The 14,551-nt window shown below is 49.6% G+C and overlaps 1 protein-coding gene across 1 annotated transcript in view; it reads right to left on the minus strand.

Moving 5' to 3' along the window:
* Positions 1 to 14,551, minus strand: part of SSH1 (slingshot protein phosphatase 1) — a 58,180-nt gene that overhangs the window by 25,174 nt on the left and 18,455 nt on the right. Inside the window, 3 exon segments of the mRNA XM_032471987.1 lie at positions 2,023 to 2,144; positions 2,599 to 2,663; positions 6,135 to 6,238. Of these exon segments, the coding sequence (XP_032327878.1) occupies positions 2,023 to 2,144; positions 2,599 to 2,663; positions 6,135 to 6,238 (291 nt within the window).

The following is a 14,551-nucleotide window of genomic DNA, read 5'->3' on the forward strand; positions in this document are numbered from 1 at the left end:
CCTGAGAGAAGAGCATGCAGAGGAGGCGAGGGGACCCAGGGAGAGGGGAGGTGTTGAGAACCAAAGCTGGGTGCCTGGGGGTGGCAAAGGCGGGTGAGGAGGGGCACACAGGCCCGTGTACTCCAGCTGGTCAAGAATGACCTTGGAGCGTGTGTGCGGGTCCAACGGTTCATCCATGACCTCCAGACTGTGAGCCCGGAGGGAGCAGAGGCCAGGTCTCTCCCACGGATGTGGCCCCCCATACCCGGCACACAGGAAGTGCAGACACACGCACATACGGCGAAGCTGCGAGTAGCCCAGTGAACAAGAGGGTGAAGGAGGCGGCTGCAGCAGGGTGGTGATTGGGAGAGGAATCAGTGGTCTATACCACAGGTCTACAATAAAAGCCCGATTCTGAGTCCCGGCTCTGCTACCAGGAAGGACAGCCTTCGTATAACCACTCCAACATCCTGGGCTTCTGAGTCCTCATTTGTACAGTGCAAGTTAGGGCCGCCAACCCCATGGCGGGAGGAAAGGGTCAAGCGAGATGTTTATAAAGATCGGGTTCATTGCACTGTGCTCTCCGACGGAAGCCAGAGAGTTGACGGGGAAGAGGGTCAGCCTTCCACAAGGCTGAGTCGAAGGGCACATCCTGCAGGGAGGCAGATCTCAGCTCAGGGCCAGTAAGTACGACTGGGATGGATCACACACATCGAGGCCGGTCCCTGCCCCGGTAGGACTTCAGAAAGCCGGGCTAAGCATTCGGAGAACAAACATAACCGCGGAGCTGTGGAGTGCCAAATGCCTCTGCCTCACAACCAGACAGACGGAGCTCTGGCCGTTTCTGAGAGCACCTGCCTGAGGCACCCCAACCCACAGCACGGAGCCCCCTGGTCTCCCAGGGGCCCTTCAGAGCTCACCTCCCAAGGCATGTCCTGGCTACATGTTCTTCCCGACCCAGACTTCCGCACCAGTCGAAGGCCACACGTGCCAGCTCGCACTTACCTCCCCAAGCGTGCGGCAGAAAATCTGCTCAGAATGCTCTTACGGACGGGGAAGGAGTGCATAGAAGAAACGCCCTCCCTTTCAGGTCATTTACTTGTCACAAGCCATGGAGCTTGGTCACAGCGTGTGACCAACACCAGCCCTCTTGCAGAAGCAAGATGACACTGCACGGCGGCCACGTTGTGCATCGCCTCCATGGCTTTTGCTTTTTGCTGTCGGTTCTGCCCAAAATGCTCTCCAGATGCACCCCCTCCCTGAGCTTACAGGCTCTCTGAGGCTGAGAACTAACCGTGGGTACCACTGGTTCTCTGCTCACCTGGGCCGAGCCTACTGCTGCAGACCCCAGAGAATGCAAATGAACGGTCTGCTTAATGGACAAGCAGATGAATGAATGAATGACGGACACAGGGAGTCCACTTTAATCTAGTTTCAGGCTCTGCAATGATCTCACACATTATGTTACCCTCGACTGTAAGAGAGTCGTTCACCTTGGCTTCACACACATAATAGTCTATGATAGAACACGGCCCCCAGTTACTGGGAAATTCCAAACCTCTCTTCGAGTCTCTGACCCAAGAGCCATCAATAAGCACTTGGGAATCCAGGGGATGTTAACACTGCACAAGACGATTGAGAGAACGCCTGTCAATCACATGCTGTATGAGCTGTCTGCCTGGAGGGCGTCCTTCCTGCTTTACCGGGCTGGCTCCTGCGTGTCCTGGGGTGTTCACTACAGATGTCACCTCCTTCAGGAAGCCCTCCTGGTTAAGGTGCTTTCCTCTAGAGTACCCCAGATAGGACCCAGGGGTAAACCTCTAAGCGTGGTGTTAACTGCTCTACCCTCTAGCAGACCCTGAGCAGAGACTGATCTAGCACACACCCGCACGCAGGAGCTGAGACCGTGTGCCCCACAATTCCCAGCGCTCGACTGTCATCCATCCCATCGTCACCTCCATGGATACGGAGCCCCGGAAACCTTTTCCCAGCCGTGACTCCTGTCCCCGTCGCAGAAGGGAACCACTGTCCCAGCAGACTCACCTTTCCTTACTGGAAAAGTCGACTCCCAGCAAGATACTCTCCTCCGTGTCCTGGCGCCCGCTGCTGTCCACCACCACCATGTACCGCACCCGCTCCGCCCAGGCACTCTCCAAGCGCACGGCCTAGACAGCAGACATGCTCTCACCGCCTGCCCTCCCAGGTGGCGGCCCCTTTCTTCACCAAACGGACACCAAAGACTTTTGTTTTTAACTTTCCCCTGAGAGTTTAGGAATTAACATGAAATTCTTAAGTCTCGTTTACATCCCCAGCACGAGGGACAGTGCCTGGCTCAGAGCAACTCCCAAAGTCTGCTAAATGGGAGAACAAATAAGATCCAGGGAATGACGACTCCAACTTAGCACATATGGACGCAGAGACCCGATACACCCTTTCTCTGCACCTCCTGGGTTCTGAGGAGCAGACTGAGCTCCAGCTTTTGTAAACAGTTCGGGAGAATCTGCTGTAACGTAAGAGCTCTCCCCCGGCCCCAGTCACCCCCAACCCCTTGCTCATGAGTAATCCCCTGCCAAATTTCACAATGAAAAATTAAAACTTGCCACTCTCGTCTCTTCTTACCAGCTTGATTCTATCTTCACAGCGCAGAAGGTTGATCATTACTTGAAGATGTTGAGGCAAGTCCCCTGTTGGATGGATGAAGAAAGTTTTAAAGAGGTCACCCACCTACCTTCTAGGCAGAAGCCTAGGAGAGGCTGATTTTAAGGGTCTGGAAAAAGACACAGAGGTTAAAATTCCTCTACCTGTGAGAGAAACATCACAAAAACTTAAAGTCTCGATTTCTTTTACTCTGTTCCTGAACATTACATGATGAGGATGAGTCAGATACACAGTTTACTGCCAGGTTTTTAAAAGTTGCTTTTATTTTCTGAAATAATTGCAACACGGGCTTTTTTTTGTTTTTGTTTTTTTTTAATACAAAATCTGAAAAACACAGACAAGGCAGGAAAAAAATGTTATTAAATCCAAGCAAACGTGACTTTGCATGGTGGGGCAGCAGAAATTACAGACGTGGCTGAAAAAAGGGATTTGCTAAGGGTCGGTCTGAAACAAAAAGGGCTGGGTGTCATTTTTTCCCACTTTAAACTCATCTGCATTTCCCGTAAGAGAAAGCAGTGACCTCTATCACCAGGCAGGGAAGTGTCCCAGTGACCCTACGGAGAGAAGGTACGCGCTGGGTACCCAAAGACATAAACAACAATCTGTCATTTTTTTCTTGCTAAAAATTGTGTACTCTTTTTTGGGGGTTCCCCTTGGTTATTTAAAAGAGGCAAGAATCCGGAGTCGGCTTCTGAACTTCTCTGAGCAGCCCCAGGGTCCCAGGGGTGCCTCTGTGCTGGAGGGAGGGGAGGTGAGTTTCTCAGCGGCGGTGAGTTTCCACAGCCACGAGGGATCAACCTATCCAGAGAAGGGCTGCGTGTCCCGGGCAGAGGGGCCCCCAGAACTGAGCTTCAAAGTTAGCAAGCAGCAAGGGTGGTTCTAATGCCACCTTTTTTTCCTAGCTTATATCTATTTTTAAAACATCTGCATGGGTTTCTTTCTGAAAAAAAGATTCATTTGTCAAATGCTGGTCTAGAAGAAAGTGCAAGTTACAAGTGACTCATGGAAAATCTGTGTTCATTTCAATTTGTGCCACACCTCGAACAGAATTATCTTTTTTTTTTTAAATTACCCTACAGATCACAATTACAACTCTAGAGGGATCAGTATATTGGATTTGTTCCTTTTGCAAAAGGAGCTTTTTAATTTTAGGGGAGATTGACATATGATGCCCAAACTGCATTTCTGGCCTCAAAAAGGAACCAGGTCGTTAGGAACATGCCCTGCTGTCTACCCTCACACAGGATCCCACAGTGGAAAACACCTACACTGGCTTCACGTCCTACAGAGGATGACTTGGAGGTGACGGTTCGCATTAAAGCAGGACATGGAGCAACCTGTTCCCTTCTTGTACCTTACAGCGCCCTCACCTGTCCTGTCTCCACTGTCAGGAGGGCACAGCCCCCGTGGCTGGTTCTTGGTTCACCCGGGCCCCACCACCATCCACTCCCGAGTCACAGAGGCAGCACAGAGATAAAAGCAAAAATAAGCCCCTTGTCTGATGAGTGGCTCAGTGAAAGAGACGTTTCCCACACAGACAGACCCCTTTCAGTGGGACTGTCAGCTGAGACGTGGAATTGCTGACAGAGAGAAAATCCCCGCCCCGGCCTGGCATCCACAGACAGGCTCTGCGAGTTGAAGCAGTCTGCACTTGCACAAGGAAGCAGGCAGTCTGAGCCTACAGTACGGGCAGGCCCTGGAAGGAAAGAGTCTCAGCCTGACTGGACTGGCTGACGTGAACAGAATCACTTCTACACGGACAGACTTAACCCTCAACTGTACTCAGCTCGGCACGGTACTGACTTTGGGGACTCTGGGTCACCCAGGGGACCTGACATGGAATCCAGGGTGTGCCTGCCCCAGGGTTGTTTACTGAGCATCTGTGGATGGTCGGCAGCCCCCCTGCCTTTCTGAGCTCACCGGCCATTCCAGACCCCAGAGGCAGAAAAGCCCACACACCAGTGTCTTCCTTCCTACTCTTGCGTGTGCTCCAGAGATGCGTGGACCAGCGGGACACAGGGTTCTTACAGAATGGCTTTGCAATCACTTCCCCAAGCTCGCACACCATAGGACAATACTCTGAATTAGAGGAAGGAGTCATTGTACACTTAATAACAGAGGTGAGCACTGGTGGTGCTGTATGTGTTACAGTTAAGACACAAACAACAGTTAAATTCCTAGCAGGGCAGAACCATTGGCAAATGCAAGTTTGCTGTTTATAGCTTTATTGTACAGGAAGACACCGCAGCAATAATTATAGCTACCACGCGCTGAGCACCTGTGAGGAGGTAGGTATGCTCTGCACGTAAATTTTAAATTCCACACTGTCAGCGGTACCAATATTTGATGCCCATTATAAAGATTAGGGGGCATGTGATGCCCATTGTCAAGACTAGGAAACTGAGGCTTGGAAGTTGACGGTGAAGGTTCTCAGTAAAGTTGCTGAACTGGGTTCAGAAGCCAGGTCTATCTGGCTCCAAAGCAAATATTCTTTCCATAAAATGCACTGCCTCCTGGTGCAGGATGATTATTTTCTTAGCTTAAAACAGACCCAAATCTTGATAAGTATCAGTATGTGAAAATACTGATTGAGTCTTGGTGTTTGCTATGAACTGTAAGATAGGAAATTCTAACCTAGGCACTCAGATCCAACATGAGTCTGGATGACTTAAGGTTAGACAAACAAGATGACCAAAGTAACAAAAAAAACCTGGCCCCAACTGCTAGTTGCTTTGACCTGTTGTTCTGAGTCAGAGGCCTTTCCAGCTCCTATTCAGACCTGGGCTGCCTGTCCAAGAAATGCCCGGAAAGGCGACCCACCAACTACAAAGATGCACTTGTACGCAGGAGCTTCCTCTTTCCAAACTGCCTTCAGTTTCAGAGTCAAGTCATCTAAGAAAACCTGTCTTATTACTGTGTAGGCATCTCTTGTTTGTTTGCTTTTGGACCTCCATGAATACTCGGTTTGATCTCCACTTTATCACCTCTGTCCACTTCCAAAACCCAAATCCACCATTCAAGAATAAAGACTTCCTACTCCGGTACCTGCCCAGGGCTCGCAAAGAAATTCCCCAAATGAGTCTTCCAAATGCTCGGAGAAATGACAGACTAGGTATACAGCACCCCAAGGTGGTTATTTTCCAGGGCACAACAGCTGGCTCTAAGGCGTTCTGGTGCATTTGTTAGAAAGTCATCCTGTAACTGAAAGTCTGTAGTGAACAGAGTAGGAGATCTTTACATCTGAACAGAGCGCTTCTGACCTTCTCACACAGACACACGTGGTCCAAGGGCCACGCGCTCCCAGCACTATTGGGAAAACACGTGTGGCCTGCCTGCTCAAGAAAAGAGCCTTGACCTGCACCTGTCATGACAAACCTGGGCTCCACTACTTTCTCTGGCCTTGAAAACCAGCAGGGTGCTCACCACCAGTCACGGAAGGTTCCTCTGTTGCACAGAAAACAAGTCCCAGGGTTAGAGCGTCAATTTAGAGCCATCACCTGCATGCTTGTGGGGATGCTGAAGACTTCGCTGGCCTTGAGGGCTGCTCCCCTGTTGTAAGAAGAGGGCCGCTCCTTTCACCATGAAAAAGCTCTCACTTAAGCTGGGGAAGAACAAAAACCAGAGCACAGTTAGGCGGGCGTTCAGAGGAAAACAGGCATAGACGGGCTGCAAAGGAAAAGCGGGGGAGTGGCATGGAAAATGCAAATGGTGGATCAAAGAGCTTTCATGGGAAATTCACACGGTACTCTCCCCACACCTCTGCAACAAACAAGCCCGGGGAGTCTGCGATAAACTAACGCTTCGAATGAAAACACGCCAGGGTCCGTGTGGGCTCCTCCAGAGCCAAGAGCCCCATCCTGCAGGACACTGTGAAGGGACCTCCCTGTAACACAACATCTTCCAGAAACAGAGACCAGCTCTCTGCTGAGGAGAGGGTGGTTCCCACTGTGAATTTTTCATACTCTTGCTCTTAGCAACTTAAGAAGAGTGGGTGGCTGCTGACCAATAACTCGGTCAGGGTTGCTGTGGCAAACCTCAGGAAATCAATCAATTTCTCAGCAGAATGAACCTTTGTTATTTTTTAACTAGCAATAACATGTATATCCAACCTATAATTTAAAAATTACGAGAAAATTTTCATTTTCACAATTTGGCTATCAAAAAAATCTTTAGTTTATGTAGAAATTAAGGCCCTATAAATTGAGAAACTGTATTAGCTATGAACTACTACCAATTATTTAAAAATATCATCAACTCTGAAAACTGCCCATAAGACATACCGAGATTATTCACAGTTTTTTGAAGGGTTGTATCACCTCTAATTATCTTCTTTCTACTTCTTAGCCTCTTCCCAATTTACTCTCTTGAGCACATATTAGCTTTTGTAAATGATTTTTTAATTTCTGAAGTAATATAAAACAGGTACTACACCTTATCCAGGAAAAGACATTTCATTTTTATTAATCTTGTGGAAAGAAGATCAAAGTTCAAATGATAGAACGACAGAGAGGCAGAGTGTTCATTCACTCTCTCGAGCAACCAATGAACAGATAATGATTTGAAGGGAAAATCTCTAAGAAAAAGCAGCCCCCCCCCTTTTTTTTAAATAGAAAACAAATCAATTTCTGACAGACAAGGATGTTTTCTGTAATATAAAACAGCAAGGTCACCTCTGCCCCGACAGCTAATGTTAGTAGCTAAAATGTTCTCATCTTGCAATAAAAAAAAACTCAGCTGAGTCTAAAAAAAAAATCTAACTCTAGGGCTAAGAAAACTCACCACGTGGACTAGCATTTAAGTCAGCAGCTCCTGGAATCAGAAAAACCGGTTATCTTCTCTACTACTGAGTCTACAATAAAAATCTGTTCACTTTTCTGGTTGAATTCTCAGGGTAAAACATCGTGACGGTTCAAATGTCAACTAATGAGGTTTTAGATCCGCCTTTGAATCACTGACGACCAGTTTTATCTGCTCCCCACACAGACACCTGACGTCCGACCAGCACTTCTTCATCTCTTATTGTATGAGTTCTGCCAAGCCATCCTTTCCACTCTGTGAACCGTGTATCTGTGCGGCAAATTTCAAGTGCCAAGGAGCCCAGGATGATAAATAACGGGGAAAATGAAAAGCATCTTTTTTCTCTGAGTTGCACTCACCCACGGGAGGCAGAAAGCTCCTTAGCATCCACTGGCCCATTGAAAATCCAGGCTGTCTACTTTCAGCAAACTGCAGAATCACCCGACGCTTTTCTACCCCTAAACATATCACCCACCCCTTCCTTAAAATCTTACAGCCGAGTCTGTTTTCTGAACTATGCTGTTTTAGACACACACGGATCACTTACTACTTATCGCCACTGGAGAGAGCTGCCCAAGGGATCCCAAGAATTCATGAAACTACAAACGACATTGAGTTCATCGAAGCAGCTGGGGGAAAAAAACCTTTTGCAAAGCATCGTCAACCTCTTTTTGTTTGAGTTTGAAAAAAAAAAAAAAAAGGGAAAAAACAAATCCATACCGACCAGAAACCCGAGCCCTCTGGAAACAGCCAGCCACTAACGGGGGTGACCTTTGCCTTGGAAATCACGGGCAAAAATCCCCCCTGGTTTCCCTTACACTTCCTTTGGGGGAGAAACAAAAAGGGAACAATGCAAAGGGATAGGCTGGTTTTACCCTGTGATCACTTCCAAGGTCAGAGTTCCTTGGTGTTCCTGAGGCTGACGCAGAATCAGAGCCTCTAGGCTACACACGAAGTCGGGGGCAGTGTGGGCGGGGGCCTGGGAACACTGCCTCTGTGCCCCCTCCCGAAGTCGTTTACTGTAAAGGACCAGATCTGACGCTGCGGGGAAGCCCAGACAGCACGGTATCCCAGGCCCATGGGATGGCCCTGCGTCTGGGGAGACGAATCCAGCAGCAGGGTAACAGTGCTCAATGACTTGGGGCCAAGCGACCAGAGCGCGGCAGTCATGGGATTGATGAAAACAAGACGCAGACACTCTTGGTGAGCCTGTTTCCTCTGTTCTGAGCTCACTCTGGGTCCAGAGCCCCATGTGCCCTCTGGGCAGCCAATGTGAACACACTCTCCTGCTGCCAGGGCTCCAGGGGGTTCTCTTTGCCAGGCCTCTGATACTGAGAGGTACGGGAACTCGACGCATTGGGGTCTCACGAAAACCCCGCGGGGGAAGGAAGGTCTTTATAAATCCACTTCGGGGATGGCACTGGTACTTTACTAGGTTCTTGGGCCAAGGGAACCAACCCACAAACCACCCATCCCAGCAACAACCAAATCAGCCTTCTCCCCAAAGATGCTGGTGTCCCAAAGAGAGCCACCGAGATGCCAGAAGGTCTAACCCAGGCAAACAAAACGCAAATGTTTCCCACAATTGTCGCTTCAGGAAAAATCGTGACGGGGGATTAAGAACAAGGTCAGCCCCTGCCCCCCATCACTCCTGTCCTCACCACTTTTATCTCTGCAGAACAGACATGCCTCAGATTCGGGTGACGGCCGTTTCAGATGACCCACGACTGTCACTTCTACAGGGCACTGCAGACAGACAGGATCCTCAAGAAAACCCCAGCCCTCAGAGCAGAAACAGCCAGTGTCATCTGGAAACCCACACCCGGGAGGCAAAGAGAAACTGCGGGTGGCGATACATACGAATTTGGCCTGGGAACCTCTGAAGAGCAGAAGTAGTGAGCTGGCCGGAGGGAGATGCAGAAATCAGTCAAGCAGAAAAGGTCCATGACTGCCGTGGTCACATCTTGAACGGCCCCCGGCTCCTGCCTTCCACGCCTGCCCTCCGGAGAAGGAGGAAAGTTTGAGGAAGAGGCTGGAGCCCTCCAGCGGGGATGTGCCCTCCTCCGGGTGGCGTGCCCACCCGGACAGCAAACGGCTCTGGTGGAACTCTTGTCTTCCCCCGATACGTGGGTTTAAAAAGGCCCTTGTGCTTGCATATCCCGATGAAAGGGGGCCATTCAGAGGGAGCAAAACAGCTGAAGTTCCTCTAATCACTTTCCTCCTACGGCTTTTCTGTAGGCCCCAGGAACAGGCAATAGGGTGTGTATTAGAAACTGCGAGGAGAAACAGCTGGCGGCCCAGTAACCAGCCCCGAGCAACGAGAACCCCATTCTTGTTCAAATCGACATACTGAACGATTTCTATTTCTTTCAAATCACCATCCATTAACCCAACAGTGACCGTGGGCAGCTGCCACGGTTATTCGGTATTTTCAGAAGCACAGTTACATTCTGGAAATGTTTCTGTCATGCTAATCGCCCCCCCGAGGAGGCAAATCTGAGGTTGGGCGGGGGATGGCACTCCAGGTAGAGGGAACCTTGTGCGAGTGTGCACACACACGGAAGGTGCACTGAGAACCTCATGCAAGGGCCCCAGGGCAGGCTGCTGAGGGGAAGCAGGTGCAGGACTGGGAGGACCTGGGACAGGGCCCCAGAACCCACCCCGAAACCCACCAAGCTGAGAGCAGGCTGTGCTTTCATGATTCTTTCTGCAGATGAAATAAACTAAGGATGCTACTAACCATCACGCAGGGCAGGATGGGATGAGAACCCTAAGAGAGGAACCCTGTAGGGTTCGGAAGAGGGCAGAGAGAGCGACTAACTGGTGGGTTCTGGAACATTCTGTGAAGAGAGGGGCACTGAGGAGACTTCTGGGAGGGCCTCGTCTGGAAGGTTCCTCCAGCTCCCAAATGACTGATTAATCCCCATAAGAGGATTAAGTGAAACACATACTACAAATATTCTTATATTGCAGCTGAGCAAACTACAGTCACAGGAGTGTGGTCTGTACGAGATGGGACAAGACCCCCATCTCTCGGGCCGACGCCCCCCTCCTTAACCCCTGGGATGGACTCGCCCCTGCCCGTCCAGAGTAAAATTGAGAGAGGAGACCCTGCGGCCACCTCTGCCCGTGCCCACCCTGACGGCTGAGAAGTAGGGACACGGCCCCGTCCTCGGTCCTTCGTCCCAGAGTGCGAATGCATCATGCACAGGACAGAGAGAAGGAAGGATGCAGTGAGACACGCTCAGGAGGAGAAGCCCTGGCGTGAGCCCTGGGGACAAGCAGAGGGCTGGGGGGACCACCGCCACCACCCGCCCACTGCCACCATCAGTTAAGGAACAGGACACATCACTCGGTCTTTCTGGACTGAACGGGACGCCCGGGGGTTAGTTCTTGGAGCGGCACAGCCACGCTGGTCAAGGAGCTGCTTCTCACCGACAGCTCCGCTGCTGACCGAGCACCGGCCCCGTGGCAGAGGCGGGACCGGGCTCTCAGCCATGCCACAGCATCGAACTCCCCAGCCCTGCGGGGAAGGCCTTCTTCCCTCTCCCTGACAAATGAAGGAAGCCAGTCCAGCTCCTAAGAGCATCCCAGGGAACCTCCTTTTTAACAAACTCCCTTAGTGACTCTAGTGCACATCAAAGTTTAAGAAAACAGTGGTGGGGGGAGATAAATTGGCAGTCTGAGATCAGCAGATACAAACTACTACACACAGAATGAATAAACAAGGCCCTACTGTACAGCACAGGGAACTATATTCAATAGCTTGTAATAACCTATAATGGAAAAGAATATGAAAGAGAATATACAAATGTATAATCAAATTACTCTGCTGTACACCAGAAACTAACACAACGTAGTAAATCAACTCTACTTCAATTAAAAAAGAAACAAATAAAATAAAATGTCATCATCACATTCCTAACGTTTATGAGTGGCTGCCAGGACTTTGAAATGAAATTTTAAATACTGCCTGCCCTCTAAAAAAAGAAAAGAAAATACACTGGTCTGGGAATCCCTGTTTCTGGGTTCTAATGGATCGTCTATTTATACACATTTTGTGATATTCACTTACAAGATTCTGTTCATTCAATCTAACAGCCAAGTTATTTGCAGACTAAGGAGGACCGTGCTAAGCCAAGCCTGCCCAAGCGTCGACAGGGCAAAGATAATGATCTGATCCTCTTTAAAGGATGGGTATATGTCGGGGCAGTTTGGGTGTGTGCTGTGCCACTTAGAAACATAACTCCTCGGGAAAGGGAAATACAAGGTGCAGAAACATCACGCTACAGAATACTATGCTGACGCCCCTCATCTCCAACTGGCTATACATCTGAAGAACCTACAAGACTCCTAAAACATATTCATGCCCAGGTCTCACGTCGGCCGATACTAACTTGGAGGGTCGGCAATGAGTCTTGGGCATCTGCTTTTTGAAAAGTTCCACAAGTGCTTCTGATGCCCAGTTATTGTTAAGAAGCCCTGAACTTAACAATGACAGAAGACACAGAGAAAACTGGCTCCCCTCGTGGCCTTCACAAGGATACCTTACACACAGTAGGTACACGATAAATGTTTTTGCTGGTGAAAGACAACAATAAAAACACGCGATCCCTTGGAAGGAAATTAACAGAATTAGGTGCAATGACAGGAGGTCAGGTTGGGTCAAAAAAAAAAAAAAACCAATACCCTCCTTGGAAGCAGCAAAGCCGGTTAGCAGGTAACTGCACGGGCCCATCTTCTACCAAAGACTTTCAGACTCACAGGTGTTCCTGCCCTTGAAAGGCAGCCCTGAGTTACAACAATAGGGGGTGACAGCGATACCTCTGCTAAGTTCCACTGCTGACAAAGCACTCTGGTTACTGTCAGCCCACGTGCTCGTCACAAAACTCTTCAATGTGGACTGAGTAGGCACTATTATACTCATTTTACAGATGAGGAAACAGGAAGTTACTTAACTGGTTATGATGTTAGGATTTCTGACACTACATCTCACAAAAAAGAGAGAGAAGAAAAAACCCACAGAGAATATCAGCCTATATTATAGGTTCTAAAAAGGGTCCAAACTGACTGGACTGGTTGAAACGAACTGAACGACTCTTGCATGGACAGAATTAATCTTCAATCTGCACAGTGATTACTGAGTAGACTGTGGTTGGTCCAGTGGACCTGACGGTAACTCTAGGGAAAAAAAAATGGAATGCACGTAAAGCTGTCACTACAGAAAAGGTGGTGCCCATGAACACTCCCAAGAGGATGTTCCAGTAATTTCATTTAGGTTAACAAATACTGACTGTGCCTCCACCGCGCCGGGTCAATGCTAAGCCCCGGGGATTCAGAAACAAAACAGACCCGGTTTCTGCCCTGGAGCAACATTACAGACACAGGGCAGTGATGCAGGGTAACGCAGCAGGCCCCAAGATGCAGGAGGGTACAGGGTACCGGAGATGCACACACACAGAGACACACTCAGGAGAGATGCCCAGCCTGGCCTGGGGGTCCAGGGAGATCCCCCTGAAAGAAACCCCACCAAGCTGGGCCTTGAAGGACCAGTAAACAGAGACAAAGAGAACGGTGAGCAGGAGAGTAGGAAGATTATGTACGTGTACTCTACAGCAAACAGGAGGATTTGGTCTCTGTTGTAAGAGGCCCCACTGGCAATTTATCAATGTCTATTTGGGTTTATAAGTCAGTTCCTTATAAGTCTGGTTAATAGGAGTTGATTCCTCAGAGCTCGCTCATCCTTGGGTGAACTAATGCTCAAGTTTCAGAATGTGAGAGCTGAGCACCAAACCTTGGGCTTGTGGTTGAGCCACAAGTTCTTGGCACCCAAATGCCTGGTGCCCCATAGGCACTCAATGAGTGTTGTTTTAAATAAGTCAATGGTACCTCTAATCTGAATGGAGCTTTATAACTGACAGACAGCTTGCCCCTACGTTTCTTCACTTAATTCTTACAACTCCACTCTTTGGATGGAAGAACCGAAACAAAGATAAATGGTGTGTCTGTGGTCACTTGGCTAATAAGGGGCAGGACAGGATGGACAGGCTCCAAGTTCAGGGCTCTCCCTCCAGAATCCTGAGGTCAGAGGATAGGATGGTCTGACTTGCGGGACCAGAAGCAGCAGGTAAAGCTGGACGGATGCAGGTCTACCTCAAAACCGCCACTGGTGATGGCTGAGGGGGATTCAAAACCCCACTCCTGGTTCTGATAAGGATGGAAAGGAGAGCGAAGACTTACTATCTGGAGTCAGCTCAGCAGCTCAGCAGCTCAGCAGTCTCAGTGGAGACGGGAAACTCTCTCCACTGCTCTCCCATGGGTGCATCCCTCATTTTGAATTTGAGGTCACAAGGTCCAAAGACCCCAAGCTGTACCAAGGCCTTCTTATTTTAATTTTGTGCTTTACAGGCTGATTCAGCAAGGCCTTATCCCAAACACTGTCCTCCGGGCCTCAGCAAACAAACAACTCACCTGACAGGCCTATCGGCCGGAGCCCCACCAGCACTCCCCTCCACACATAATGCTGAGAACGGGGAAATTCCAGCTCTGCAGGACGTGAGACTCAGGGAACGGGGTCACGGGCAAGAAATGCTGGCGGGGCTCATTACAAACGTCTGTGCTGCTGGGGCATGTATTGTTTGGCTAGAAGGCGTAGGCTTCGCTCAGAGAGAAGGAATGTCCAGAAGTATTTCGGACAGTCAGAGGCATTCTCTGGAGCCAGCTACCCAGCTCTCCTTCACACCGACGGGTGGGAGCAACCAGCTGAAAGCACCAGCAAGCCTGCAAAAGCAGGATTCACACTCACTCCCTGCATAAATAAGCCAGCAAATCCCATGCCTTGACATGGCTCCACACACCTTAGGAGATCCTTGACCTTCAGGCCCCAGCTGAGGAGCTGGAGCCAGTGCCGTCTCCCTCTGTACAGCTGGTATACCTGGACGCTGTACAGCTGGTACACCAGGACCGAAGCCCTCTTCGTGGAGGCAGAGGGAGGAAGGCTGCCTGCCTTGTACAAGAGATATGATGGCAGCCACGACAATCTAGCCTGCCAGAAACAACAGGCACATGAAGGAAATATTTTTGCAACAAGTCAAAAATTCCAAGAACAGACTGATTG

The sequence above is a fragment of the Camelus ferus genome, chromosome 32, assembly GCF_009834535.1.
Source record: "Camelus ferus isolate YT-003-E chromosome 32, BCGSAC_Cfer_1.0, whole genome shotgun sequence".
NCBI classification, from domain to species: Eukaryota; Metazoa; Chordata; class Mammalia; order Artiodactyla; family Camelidae; genus Camelus; species Camelus ferus.